This window comes from Petromyzon marinus, chromosome 68 (assembly GCF_048934315.1).
Source record: "Petromyzon marinus isolate PM22_M1 ecotype Great Lakes invasive population chromosome 68, UKy_Petmar_22M1.pri1.0, whole genome shotgun sequence".
In the NCBI taxonomy this organism is placed as follows: domain Eukaryota; kingdom Metazoa; phylum Chordata; class Hyperoartia; order Petromyzontiformes; family Petromyzontidae; genus Petromyzon; species Petromyzon marinus.
The window spans coordinates 5,249,784-5,265,799 of NC_133734.1; the positions used below are offsets into that span (position 1 = coordinate 5,249,784).

Genomic DNA, 16,016 nt, shown 5'->3' on the forward strand with positions numbered 1-16,016 from the left:
ACTGTAGTGTCAGTAGACACGACTGTAGAGTCGGTAGATACTACTGTAGAATCGGTAGATACTACTGTAGAGTCAGTGGATACTACTGTAGAGTCGGTAGATACTACTGTAGAGTCGGTAGATACTATTGTAGAGTCAGTAGATACTACTGCAGCGTCAGTAGATATGACTGTAGAGTCAGTAGATACTACTGTAGAGTCAGTAGATGCTACTGTAGAGACAGTAGATGCTACTGTAGAGTCAATAGATACTACTGTAGCGTCAGTAGATACTACTGTAGAGTCAGTAGACTGGCTCCAACACTGCACCAGTCACTGTTGGCTACGTGCGGTGCGAAATAAGTTCATAACCTACATTAAAACCTTTTGATGGTGGTATTTGAGTCAGGCCTTTCAGTCTGTGCGCATTACCTGCTTTGCAGAGCTCACAACAGATGCCACGTGTTGACAAGTAGTGCGTTGTTTCGTCACATCCGCCTTTGATAACCTGCGTGGGAAAAAAAAACATTCAAGATGAGGAAAATTTAACAACCAAAGTAATTTATGTTACCAGGTGTAACGAAGCCCCACTGAGCTGCTGTGTAGTGGCTCTTTTGTTCAGAAGTGACCCTGGCCATCACAAATGATGATAGCAGCTCAACCAAGTGGCTGATGTCATCAACACTGTATGGACATTTATAGCAGCAGCCCAATACTATAAATGCATAGAGATGCGTACAGACACGTAGGTGTGCATAGAGACCCATAAAGGTATAAAGAGACCCACAGAGACACATATAGACCCACAGATATACATATAAACCCAGATAAACGTAGACACCTATAGAGATACTCAGAGACCCACAGAGACACATAGATACCCAGAGAGACAGATAGAGGTCTACAGACACGCACAGAGATCCATAGAGACCCATAAATTAAACTATTTTAAGTACCCGGTGTAAGGCCCCACTGAACTGTGAAGCTCTTTTTAAGAAGCGACTCTGGCCATCACAAATTATCGCAGCTCTACGAAGTGGCTGATTTCATCATCACTTCGGAATTTATAGCAGCAAACAAATACCCTGAACGCGTGGTGATGTTGATTCTAAATATGGGAGGGATAAACTGGAGGACCCTGTACAAAAATCGATGCGACCACGGGGAGAGAGACGCGGATTCAAAATATAGAGCAGCAGGCGTCAGGGTCTGGGATCGAACCCACAACATCGTCCATACCCGGCGAGGTAGTTAACATCTCCTAGCCACCTTGATTATGATGAGAGAAAGACTAAGATTCCAAATATGCAGCAGCAGGAGTCATCAGGGTCAGGATCGAACCGACGATCTCCCTAGTCACCACCAGGAAGCCCCAATGCTCAGCGTCCTCACCCACTGTCAATTCATCCGCCAACAGTGGCCGCTTTGGGTGGTGACAATCCGCAGACCTCCGAGCCACAATCCACACTCTCAACTTCACCTTATTTGTTCTGCCGTCGAGTTACAGGATGAGGATCTGCATCCCGGGGGCTGAGGGGTTCCCCAAGGTCGGCCCAAAGGCCGCCGGGGATGCGTGGTGCTGGCCACCCCCAACCCCTGCCTTTGTGTGCTGCTACTCGCTAAACAGCCCCTGCGGTTTGTTAATGCTACACGGGGTTCTTTGCCTTTGTGTGCCGCGTGTTACCAATCTGGCAACCAAAGTTCGATTCCGGCACACAGCCAAGACCATAGTCAGCGATTATCTGACTGGTCCTGGGCCACCCCTAGGTCGACTCAGCCTCAAATAGGGGAATCTTTGCTTTTTAAGGCAGTATATGTGTGTGTGCGTGTGTTTAAGTGTGCGCTATAACAGGGCATAGGAGCGACGCTCACAACAACGAATGGAGCGCCGGGCGGTTAATTGCTGCGAGTTGGCTCAGCTGGTGGTGCATCTACCGGTCATCTCAGTCAACCAACCCATGGCTTCGAGATGCTGGGGTGCAATTGATGAGCCCTACAATATTCCTGGTGGCCACACATTTTTGTTTGTGCCTTACCTCTTGTAGCCCGTTGCTGATCGTCGCACTTTCAGAGAGAAGTATCTGCAGACAACAGGAAACGTTGAGAAAAAAAACACTGAGCACGCGTCCGTCAATACGTTCTCAAAATACTTAATTTAATATGCTATTTAAACTAAAACTGCGTCCATTTCAAATTCCAAAGATAAAAGATGAGGACAATAATTCACAACGGTAAATGAGGAAGTGGTGAATCTGTGGAGAGATTCATAGATACACATAGAGATACTTAGAGACTCATAAACTAAACTGAAAATGATAATTGTGTTTTTACCCTTTTATCTGGCAACAAAACTGACACCTTTTTTTTGTACAAGGAGTCATGTTTACATTGACCACAATACCTGTGGTCGGAACGAAAACAAAAAACAACAACTCTGATAATGTATGCACTGTCTTTGAAATTGATTGGTCCACACCCGAGACAGCTTTCTTTAGAGCCTCGTCTCACATGGTGTTGGACCAGAAGACGCCAAAAGGCGCACAACTCAAAGACAATGCACCATCAGAGTATGAGAGCTCGGGGCAAGCATTTACACCATTGGAAACCTCATTTTCCAGTAACAAAATATGATAATTGTTTTTTTACCCTTTTATCTGGCAACAAAACTGACACCTTCTTTGCAAGGAGTCATGTTTACATTGACCACAATACCTGCGGTCCCAACGCAAACAAAAAACAACAACTCTGATAATGTATTGGCACTGTCCTTGAAATTGATTGGTCCACACTCGAGACAGCTTTAATTAGAGCCTCGTCTCACATGGTGTTGGACCAGAAGACGCCAAAAGGCCAGATAAAAGGGTTAAAAACCAATTATCATATTGTGTTACTGCCAAATGAGGTTTCCAATGGTGTAAACTGAATATTGATTTGTTTAACCAGATGTAAGGTCCCACCACTGAGCTGCAAAGTTTGTTCAGAAGCGACCCCTGGCGACTGCACCCAATGATAGCAGCTCAACCAAGTGGCTGATATCGTCATGATCATCATCACCACGTTTAAATTAACAGCATCAGCCAAATACTTTAAACGCCTTGTGACGTTAACTCTAAAGGTGGAGGGGGAAACAGGAGGACCTAGAAACATTTTCACACGACCACAGGGAGAGAGAGACACAGACTCAAAATATACAGCAGGTGACAGGGCCGGGATCGAACCCACGACCTCCTGTATACTGGGCGAGGTAGTTAACATATCATACCGACAGTGATACATAGAGACCCATAGAGATACATAGAAACTCAAAGATATACATTTAGGCCCACAGAGAGATACCTGTAGAGGCATATAGAGGCCGATAGACTAAACGAAAACTTGTTTTTATTTTACAGATAGGGCCCATCTTAAGCGAGTGGCAAAGGTACGACCGTGGCCTTTAGATCAACCACGTACATCAATCACTTTGTTACTGTGCAGTTTGGGGAACAAGCAGGTGGTGGAGCTTATAGGCAAGTGCAGCAAAAAGCGATTTCCCTATCGAGGTAGGGAGGAATGCGATGAGCTTGAAGCGCTTTGTCACAGAAGTCCAGCAGTGTGGCATGGGGCTCAGCAAGTTACAACAACACTCACAATACTCACACTACACTCACACACACTACACACAACACTCACACACAACACACAATACACACACTACACACACTACACACACACACTACACACACTACACACACACAACACACACACGCTTTGTCACAGATGTCCAGCAGTGTGGCACGGGGCTCAGCAAGTTACAACAACATTCACAATACTCACACTACACTCACACACAACCCACACACACAATACACACACAAAGTAGTATTCAAGTACAAATTACATGAGCACAGGAGACTCTCGGTTATCGGCGTTCAGGATTACGCGCGATTTTGACGTAAATTATTAACTCGTGGATTTTTACGTTCAGCCCAAATGTTTAATCGAATAAGTTAACACTTCTATATCTTGAACATTTTTATTTACAGGTCACAAACTGCTTCATCCCGAACAAATGTGTTGCTCCGGTTAATGTGAAATCCACGTGATCGCATCTGAAATACAGAAGTTGCAATATCTTTATACACAGGGGGGCTGAGTTTGGTTGATGTTGATTGGCTGTGGCTCTGCTATCATCCAATTAGTGTGGCTGAGTTTGATTGATGTTGATTGGTTGTGGCTCTGCTATCATCCACTTAGTGGGGCTGAGTTTGGTTGATGCTGATTGGCTGTGGCTCTGCTATCATCCACTTAGTGGGGCTGAGTTTGATTGATGTTGATTAGCTGTGGCTCTGCTATCATCCACTTAGTGGGCTGAATCTTCTGCTAGGCGGGTGCCAGGAAATAGATATAATCACGGAGCACGCACAGTGATAATATATTAAATCGTCCTCGGTAGTACAGTACGTCAATGTGAGCGATTTATCCGATCATTCAATTGGTGAGTTTTAATCTTCGAAAACTTTGCCGTGGCAGAAAACTTAAAAAACATAGCCCTAAATAAGTCGTTATTTGACATAGACATCTGGGGAAAATTCACGTGAAGAAACGGGAGTTTCATGTGCATAAATTCGTGGCGTTTCATCAACTCTAATTTCAAGCTTGGGGCAAGGCAACACAACAACAGTCCCAGACCACACCAAGACAACAACAACAGTCCCAGACCACACCAAGGCAACAACAACAACAGTCCCAAACCACACCAAGACAACAACAACAACAACAGTCCTAGACCACGCCAAGGCAACAACAACAACAGTCCAAGACCACACCAAGGCAACAACAATAACAGTCCCAGACCACACCAAGACAACAACAACAGACCTAGACCACACCAAGGCAACAACAACAACAGTCCCAGACCACACCAAGACAACAACAACAACAACAGTCCTGGACCACACCAAGACAACAACAACAACAGTCCCAGACCTCACCAAGACAACAACAACAGTCCCAGACAACACCAAGACAACAACAATCCCAGACCACACCAAGACAACAACAACAACAACAACAATCCCAGACCACACCAAGACAACAACAACAACAGTCCTAGACCACACTAAGACAACAACAGTCCAAGACAACACCAAGACAACAACAACAGTGTCAGACCACACCAAGACATCAACAGTCCCAAACAACACCAAGACAACAACAACAGTCCGAGACCACACCAAGACAACAACAATAACAGTCCCAGACCACACCAAGACAACAACAATAACAACAACAGTCCCAGACCACACCAAGACAACAACAACAGTCCCAGACCACACCAAGACAACAACAACAGTCCCAGACCACACCAAGACAATAACAACAACAGTCCCAGACCACACCAAGACAACAACAATAACAACAACAGTCCCAGACCACACCAAGACAACAACAACAACAGTCCCAGACCACACCAAGACAACAACAACAACAATCCCAGACCACACCAAGACAACAACAACAACAGTCCCAGACCACACCAAGACAACAACAACAACAGTCCCAGACCTCACCAAGACAACAACAACAGTCCCAGACAACACCAAGACAACAACAATCCCAGACAACACCAAGACAACAACAACAACAACAACAACAATCCCAGACCACACCAAGACAACAACAACAACAGTCCCAGACCTCACCAAGACAACAACAACAGTCCCAGACAACACCAAGACAACAACAATCCCAGACCACACCAAGACAACAACAACAACAATCCCAGACCACACCAAGACAACAACAACAGTCCTAGACCACACTAAGACAACAACAGTCCAAGACAACACCAAGACAACAACAACAGTGTCAGACCACACCAAGACATCAACAGTCCCAAACAACACCAAGACAACAACAACAGTCCTAGACCACACCAAGGCAACAACAACAACAACAGTCCCAGACCACACCAAGGCAACAACAATAACAGTCCCAGACCACACCAAGACAACAACAACAGTCCTAGACCACACCAAGGCAACAACAACAACAGTCCCAGACCACACCAAGACAACAACAGTCCTAGACCACACCAAGACAACAACAACAGTCCCAGACCTCACCAAGACAACAACAACAGTCCCAGACAACACCAAGACAACAACAATCCCAGACCACACCAAGACAACAACAACAACAACAATCCCAGACCACACCAAGACAACAACAACAACAGTCCCAGACCACCCCAAGACAACAACAACAACAGTCCTAGACCACACCAAGACAACAACAACAACAACAGTCCCAGACCTCACCAAGACAACAACAACAGTCTCAGACAACACCAAGACAACAACAATCCCAGACCACACCAAGACAACAACAACAACAACAATCCCAGACCACACCAAGACAACAACAACAACAGTCCTAGACCACACTAAGACAACAACAGTCCAAGACAACACCAAGACAACAACAACAGTGTCAAACCACACCAAGACATCAACAGTCCCAAACAACACCAAGACAACAACAACAGTCCGAGACCACACCAAGACAACAACAACAGTCCCAGACCACACCAAGACAACAACAATAACAACAACAGTCCCAGACCACACCAAGACAACAACAACAACAACAACAATCCCAGACCACACCAAGACAACAACAACAACAACAACAGTCCCAGACCACACCAAGACAACAACAACAACAGTCCTAGACCACACCAAGACAACAACAACAACAACAGTCCCAGACCTCACCAAGACAACAACAACAGTCCCAGACAACACCAAGACAACAACAATCCCAGACCACACCAAGACAACAACAACAACAACAATCCCAGACCACACCAAGACAACAACAACAACAACAACAGTCCTAGACCACACTAAGACAACAACAACAACAACAACAGTCCAAGACAACACCAAGACAACAACAACAACAGTGTCAGACCACACCAAGACAACAACATCAACAGTCCCAAACAACACCAAGACAACAACAACAGTCCGAGACCACACCAAGACAACAACAGTCCCAGACCACAACAACAACAACAGTCCCAGACCATACCAAGACAACAACAACAGTCCCAGACCACACCAAGACAACAACAACAGTCCCAGACCACACCAAGACAATAACAACAACAGTCCCAGACCACACCAAGACAACAACAATAACAGTCCCAGACCACACCAAGACAACAACAACAGTCCTAGACCACACCAAGGCAACAACAACAACAGTCCCAGACCACACCAAGACAACAACAGTCCTAGACCACACCAAGACAACAACAACAGTCCCAGACCTCACCAAGACAACAACAACAGTCCCAGACAACACCAAGACAACAACAATCCCAGACCACACCAAGACAACAACAACAACAACAACAATCCCAGACCACACCAAGACAACAACAACAACAGTCCCAGACCACACCAAGACAACAACAACAACAGTCCTAGACCACACCAAGACAACAACAACAACAGTCCCAGACCTCACCAAGACAACAACAGTCTCAGACAACACCAAGACAACAACAATCCCAGACCACACCAAGACAACAACAACAACAATCCCAGACCACACCAAGACAACAACAACAACAACAGTCCTAGACCACACTAAGACAACAACAGTCCAAGACAACACCAAGACAACAACAACAGTGTCAAACCACACCAAGACATCAACAGTCCCAAACAACACCAAGACAACAACAACAGTCCGAGACCACACCAAGACAACAACAACAGTCCCAGACCACACCAAGACAACAACAATAACAACAACAGTCCCAGACCACACCAAGACAACAACAACAACAACAATCCCAGACCACACCAAGACAACAACAACAACAGTCCCAGACCACACCAAGACAACAACAACAACAGTACTAGACCACACCAAGACAACAACAACAACAACAACAGTCCCAGACCTCACCAAGACAACAACAACAGTCCCAGACAACACCAAGACAACAACAATCCCAGACCACACCAAGACAACAACAACAACAATCCCAGACCACACCAAGACAACAACAACAACAGTCCTAGACCACACTAAGACAACAACAACAACAACAACAGTCCAAGACAACACCAAGACAACAACAACAACCGTGTCAGACCACACCAAGACAACAACATCAACAGTCCCAAACAACACCAAGACAACAACAACAGTCCGAGACCACACCAAGACAACAACAGTCCCAGACCACAACAACAACAACAGTCCCAGACCATACCAAGACAACAACAACAGTCCCAGACCACACCAAGACAAAAACAGTCCCAGACCACACCAAGACAACAACAACAGTCCCAGACCACACCAAGACAATAACAACAACAGTCCCAGACCACACCAAGACAACAACAACAACAGTCCCAGACCACACCAAGACAACAACAACAGTCCCAGACCACACCAAGACAACAACCACAACAACAATCCCAGACCACACCAAGACAACAACAACAACAGTCCCAGACCACACCAAGACAACAACAACAACAACAGTCCTAGACCACACCAAGACAACAACAACAGTCTCAGACCTCACCAAGACAACAACAACAGTCCCAGACAACACGAAGACAACAACAATCCCAGACCACACCAAGACAACAACAACAATCCCAGACCACACCAAGACAACAACAACAGTCCTAGACCACACTAAGACAACAACAGTCCAAGACAACACCAAGACAACAACAACAGTCCCAGACCACACCAAGACAATAACAATAACAACAACAGTCCCAGACCACACCAAGACAACAACAACAACAGTTCCAGACCACACCAAGACAACAACAACAGTCCCAGACCACTCCAAGACAATAACAACAACAACAGTCCCAAACCACACCAAGACAACAACAACAACAGTCCCAGACCACACCAAGACAACAACAACAACAATCCCAGACCACACCAAGACAACAACAACAGTCCCAGACCACACCAAGACAACAACAACAGTCCTAGACCACACCAAGACAACAACAACAACAGTCCCAGACCTCACCAAGACAACAACAACAGTCCCAGACAACACCAAGACAACAACAATCCCAGACCACACCAAGACAACAACAACAACAGTCCCAGACCACACCAAGACAACAACAACAGTCCTAGACCACACCAAGACAACAACAACAGTCCAAGACAACACCAAGACAACAACAACAGTGTCAGACCACACCAAGACATCAACAGTCCCAAACAACACCAAGACAACATCAACAGTCCGAGATCACACCAAGACAACAACAGTCCCAGACCACAACAACAACAACAGTCCCAGACCACACCAAGACAAGAACAACAGTCCCAGACCACACCAAGCCAACAACAACAACAGTCCAAGACCACACCAAGACAACAACAACAGTCCCAGACCACACCAAGACAACAACAACAACAATCCCAGACCACACCAAGACAACAACAACAGTCCTAGACCACACTAAGACAACAACAGTCCAAGACAACACCAAGACAACAACAACAGTCCCAGACCACACCAAGACAATAACAATAACAACAACAGTCCCAGACCACACCAAGACAACAACAACAACAACAGTCCCAGACCACACCAAGACAACAACAACAGTCCCAGACCACTCCAAGACAATAACAATAACAACAGTCCCAAACCACACCAAGACAACAACAACAACAGTCCCAGACCACACCAAGACAACAACAACAACAACAATCCCAGACCACACCAAGACAACAACAACAGTCCCAGACCACACCAAGACAACAACAACAGTCCTAGACCACACCAAGACAACAACAACAACAACAGTCCCAGACCTCACCAAGACAACAACAACAGTCCCAGACAACACCAAGACAACAACAATCCCAGACCACACCAAGACAACAACAACAACAGTCCCAGACCACACCAAGACAACAACAGTCCTAGACCACACTAAGACAACAACAACAGTCCAAGACAACACCAAGCCAACAACAACAGTGTCAGACCACACCAAGACATCAACAGTCCCAAACAACACCAAGACAACATCAACAGTCCGAGATCACACCAAGACAACAACAGTCCCAGACCACAACAACAACAACAGTCCCAGACCACACCAAGACAAGAACAACAGTCCCAGACCACACCAAGACAACAACAACAACAGTCCAAGACCACACCAAGACAACAACAACAGTCCCAGACCACACCAAGACAACAACAACAACAGTCCCAGACCACACCAAGACAACAACAACACTCCCAGACCACACCAAGGCAACAACAACAACAGTCCCAGACCACTCCAAGACAACAACAACAACAGTCCTAGACCACACCAAGGCAACAACAACAGTCCCAGACCACACCAAGACAACAACAACAGTCCCAGACCTCACCAAGACAACAACAACAGTCCCAGACAACACCAAGACAACAACAATCCCAGACCACACCAAGACAACAACAACAACAACAACAACAACAATCCCAGACCACACCAAGACAACAACAACAGTCCCAGACCACACCAAGACAACAACAACAACAACAACAGTCCTAGACCACACCAAGACAACAACAACAACAGTCCCAGACCTCACCAAGACAACAACAACAGTCTCAGACAACACCAAGACAACAACAATCCCAGACCACACCAAGACAACAACAACAACAACAACAACAACAATCCCAGACCACACCAAGACAACAACAACAACAGTCCTAGACCACACTAAGACAACAACAGTCCAAGACAACACCAAGACAACAACAACAGTGTCAGACCACACCAAGACATCAACAGTCCCAAACAACACCAAGACAACAACAACAGTCCGAGACCACACCAAGACAACAACAACAGTCCCAGACCACAACAACAACAACAGTCCCAGATCACACCAAGACAACAACAACAACAGTCCCAGACCACACCAAGACAACAACAGTCCCAGACCACACCAAGACAACAACAGTCCCAGACCACACCAAGACAATAACAACAACAGTCCCAGACCACACCAAGACAACAACAACAACAACAATCCCAGACCACACCAAGACAACAACAACAACAGTCCCAGACCACACCAAGACAACAACAACAGTCCTAGACCACACCAAGACAACAACAACAGTCCCAGACCACACCAAGACAACAACAATAACAACAACAGTCCCAGACCACACCAAGACAACAACAACAACAACAACAACAACAGTCCCAGACCACACCAAGACAACAACAAAAGTCCCAGACCACACCAAGACAATAACAACAACAGTCCCAGACCACACCAAGACAACAACAACAGTCCCAGACCACACCAAGACAACAACAACAACAACAACAATCCCAGACCACACCAAGACAACAACAACAACAGTCCCAGACCACACCAAGACAACAACAACAACAGTCCCAGACCTCACCAAGACAACAACAGTCCCAGACAACACCAAGACAACAACAATCCCAGACCACACCAAGACAACAACAACAACAATCCCAGACCACACCAAGACAACAACAATCCCAGACCACACCAAAACAACAACAACAACAGTCCTAGACCACACCAAGACAATAACAACAACAGTCCCAGACCACACCAAGACAACAACAACAGTCCCAGACCACACCAAGACAACAACAACAACAACAATCCCAGACCACACCAAGACAACAACAACAACAGTCCCAGACCACACCAAGACAACAACAACAGTCCCAGACAACACCAAGACAACAACAATCCCAGACCACACCAAGACAACAACAATCCCAGACCACACCAAGACAACAACAACAGTCCTAGACCACGCCAAGACAACAACAACAGTCCCAGACCACACCAAGACAACAACAATAACAACAACAGTCCCAGACCACACCAAGACAACAACAACAACAACAACAGTCCCAGACCACACCAAGACAACAACAACAGTCCCAGACCACACCAAGACAATAACAACAACAGTCCCAGACCACACCAAGACAACAACAACAGTCCCAGACCACACCAAGACAACAACAACAACAACAACAACAATCCCAGACCACACCAAGACAACAACAACAACAGTCCCAGACCACACCAAGACAACAACAACAGTCCCAGACCTCACCAAGACAACAACAGTCCCAGACAACACCAAGACAACAACAATCCCAGACCACACCAAGACAACAACAACAACAATCCCAGACCACACCAAGACAACAACAATCCCAGACCACACCAAAACAACAACAACAGTCCTAGACCACACCAAGACAACAACAACAGTCCCAGACCACACCAAGACAACAACAACAGTCCCAGACCACAACAACAACAACAGTCCCAAACAACACCAAGACAACAACAACAGTCCGAGACCACACCAAGACAACAACAGTCCCAGACCACAACAACAACAACAGTCCCAGACCACACCAAGACAACAACAACAGTCCCAGACCACACCAAGACAACAACAACAACAGTCCCAGACCACACCAAGACAACAACAACAACAGTCCCAGACCACACCAACAACAACAACAGTCCCAGAGCACACCAAGACAACAACAACAGTCCCAGACCACACCAAGACAACAACAACAGTCCCAGACCACACCAAGACAACAACAACAGTCCCAGACCACACCAAGACAACAACAACAACAGTCCTGGACCTCACCAGGAGTCCTCCAGTTTGCGAAGGCGCCGTGCGTAAGTTCACTCACCAGCGTCGCGAACGATTGAAGGGCGATGAAATACGACGGAAGATTCATCTTTTACGCCTGTCCTTCCGCCCGTCCGCCGTCGGTGATTTTCCTTCATCTGCGCTGCGGCTTTTTCGCAGTCGGTCGCGCCAAACCGCTCTGGAACACTCCCCGTGAGGTCGCTTAAGCGGCGCCGACTGAAGTGAGAGTTGAAAGAACGACCTGAAGTGGTTAAGTCATCGGCGTCGTCGGAGACCTTTACAACAGTAGGCAGTGATCGAGGCGATGCGTAGTCACAGAAACACACAAGAGAGAGAAAGAGAGCACACGGTGTTTGCTATTCACGGCAGTGTTGATAAAACCAGTCAAGTTGCATTCCAGGCAGGCGCCCCTTCAAGTTGATGTGAGGCTTTGGCTACCCCCCACCTCTTACAACGTCGTTGGCGCAGCGTGGAAGAGAAGACCCAAAAAATGCCCCCTGGAGAGCCTCTCTCGTGATGCTCCCTCTCGTGCGGTCTGTTGTGCCGAGATGTTGACTACCTCGCCTGGTACGCAGGAGGTCGTGGGTTCCATCCCGACCATGACGATGCCTGCTGCTGTAAATGCGGAGTCTGCGTTTATCTCTCTCCCCGTGACCGCGTGGAATTTTGGGTCGTCCCGGTTTTCCCCGTCACTTTTAAAATCGACGTCACCACGCGTCCAGAGTCTTTGTCCTCCAGACAGTCTCGTCCCTTCACCTGATGAAGGCCGCTTGTGTTGTGGCCGAAACGTCGTGAGAGTTTTATTGTGTTATTTTATTTTATCAATTTATTATTTTATTCTCATTCTACGTGACTTTACTGAAATAACCAAAGAAGACGAATCCTTGCAGTCACGAAAGCTTTAAATCGAAACATAAGAATAGGTGCGTAAATAGTTTATAGATTAAATTTGGACTTCAAACTTTAATGACTGCATTAATTAATATTCTTTAATTCACGTAGATAGAAAATGTATAAATATAATAATAAAAAAAAACAATCAAGCCTTTGTTTTTTATTTATTATATTTGATTTTTTTTATATCTACGTCACTTTACCGAAAGAACCAAATAATGCCATTGAAACCTCCTTTGCCATTAGCAAAATATATAATTGTTTTTTTACCCTTTTATCTGGGAACAAAACTGACACCTGACGCCTTTTGGCGTCATCTGGTCCAACACCATGTTAGACTATGCTCGGGTGTGGAGCAATCAATTTCACGGACAGTGCCAATACATTATCAGAGTTGTGTTTTTTGTTTGCATTCCAACCGCAGGTATTGTAGTGGATGCAAACATGACTCCTTGTCAAAAAGGTGTCAGTTTTGTTGCCAGATAAAAGGGTAAGAAAACAATTATCAACCAATCAGTTTCAAGGACAATGCATATATTATCATAGTATGTTTTTTGTTTGCATTTTGACTGCAGGTATTGTGGTTAATGCAGACATGAATCCTTCTAAAAAGGTTTCAGTTTTGTTGCCAGAAAAAAGGGGAAAACCCTACTATTAAAACCAAATTGTTTATAGATTGTGTACTGTCACCCGTCCCGGGTTACCGGTTACCAGCGGTGTCAAGAGCGTTCTCTGTGGAGGAGGCTCGTGAAGAACGCCAATCGGCAGTGTCAGGCTAGGTGAATGTTGAGGAAGCTACTGGGAAGTTGGAGGCAGTCGCCCTCCAGCAACTCCAGCAGAGGGAAGAGGAGCAACGCTCACAACAATGAGCGGAGCGCCTGGTGGATAAAACGCAGCAAGTTGGCACAGTAGGTGGCACAGGTGGTGCATCGGTCAGTCATCTCAGTCAGTCGATCCATGGCACCTGCTGGGTCTGCCCCGTGACCTCCTGCCAGCGGGCGTTTGACACTTCACGTGGTCTTGGCGTGCACCTAGCCTGGCACAAGCACCGTGGTGACGTCACTGCCACTTAGTGGCGAATGGCGGTTGTTGTTGTCTGTGGCTGTGTGTCTGTGTGTCTCTGTGTCTCTGTGTGTACCTGTATGTGTGTGGAATTGAGGGAGCGGTGGAGTAGCAGTTAACGCCCTGTGCTACGAACCCGGAAACCCGAGTTCGATTGCCGTTCACGGCCACCACGACCAGTGACAGCGATTATCTGACCCGGTCCAAGTGAGCCTCCTCCCCCCATAGGTCGACCCAGCCTCAAACTGAGTATCTGGTACGGTGGTGTGTGGTAAACATCGCCGCTCGGGAGGCAATTGTGGCCGGGCGTGGTGGTTGTGGTCCCTAGGGCTCAACGATGAATCAATTTCAAATCGAAATTGCCGTTTGAAACAATGCGATTAGCATATTGCAAAGGCTGCGATTTTTTTGCGATTTGAAAGTCCTATGACTTTCTTATTCGAATTATTATATATTTTTTTATTATAATTGTATCTATTTAACTTAACAATTATATGTTTGATTGTTCTATTTATATATTTGTTCTAATTCAATTAAAACATTTTAATAAATACACGTTGGAAGCAATTCATATCTTTTAAGTTCTCATCCTTGCATTAAAATATATAGAGCAGTTCATATGTTGATGGTACGGTGTGGTAATGCTCGACCACACGTTTTAAATCTATTACACAGTCAAAATTTAACTGAAGCTTGACTTAAAAAATGTTTAATCGCAAATCAAATCGCAACCGCAACATCTGTCAAAAAAAATCTCAGTTAGATATTTTCTACAAATCGTTCAGCCCTAGTGGTCACCCAACCCCTCGTGTGTCCCACAGTGGCGGTAGCCTTCATAGGTGCTGCGACTCGCTACTAACAGCACTTGCCCCCTACAAGTCTGTTAAAGGCCACACGGGGCATATTTGTCTTTGTGTTTGTGTATAACTTTACGTGTCTTTGTGTCTGTATGTGTCTTTGTCTCTGTGTGTGACTTTGTGTGTATTTGTGTCTCTGTGTATGTGTCTTTGTGTCTCTGTGTATGTATCTATCGTTGTGTATGTGTCTCCTCACTAACACCACCCTACCAGTCTCTGTATAAGACGACACGTGGGATCTTTGTCGCAGCCATAACATGTGAAGTTACCCATCTCGTCTGCTTTTTGTTGTTGTTGTGAATCCACTCCACGCCGACGTGTTTGTCCGTCTGCCTGTTTGTCTGTCCGTGATAAACATTCTGAAATCTCAACTCGTACTTTGTAGAGTTGTGTTTGTTGTTGTAAAACTCTACCACAACAGTGACACCGGTCAGGGATTTGGGCAACTCCAGTTGGGGTGTCTCCATTCTCTTTAAAACATAT

At 45.9% G+C, this 16,016-nt stretch overlaps 1 protein-coding gene across 2 annotated transcripts in view; it reads right to left on the minus strand.

The window, feature by feature from the left end:
* Positions 1-13,131, minus strand: part of LOC116956871 (uncharacterized) — a 36,694-nt gene extending 23,563 nt beyond the window's left edge. Inside the window, exons 1-3 of one of the 2 annotated variants that reach the window (XM_076054834.1) lie at positions 12,761-13,131; positions 2,015-2,059; positions 411-486 (exon numbers count right to left, since the gene is read on the minus strand). In XM_076054834.1, coding sequence (XP_075910949.1) covers positions 411-486; positions 2,015-2,059; positions 12,761-12,808 — 169 coding nt within the window. In that variant the 5' untranslated portion in view covers positions 12,809-13,131. The remainder of the gene's footprint in view (positions 1-410; positions 487-2,014; positions 2,060-12,760) is intronic. The other variant, XM_032978722.2, reaches the window with a different exon arrangement.
* Positions 13,132-16,016: the final 2,885 nt, after the last annotated feature.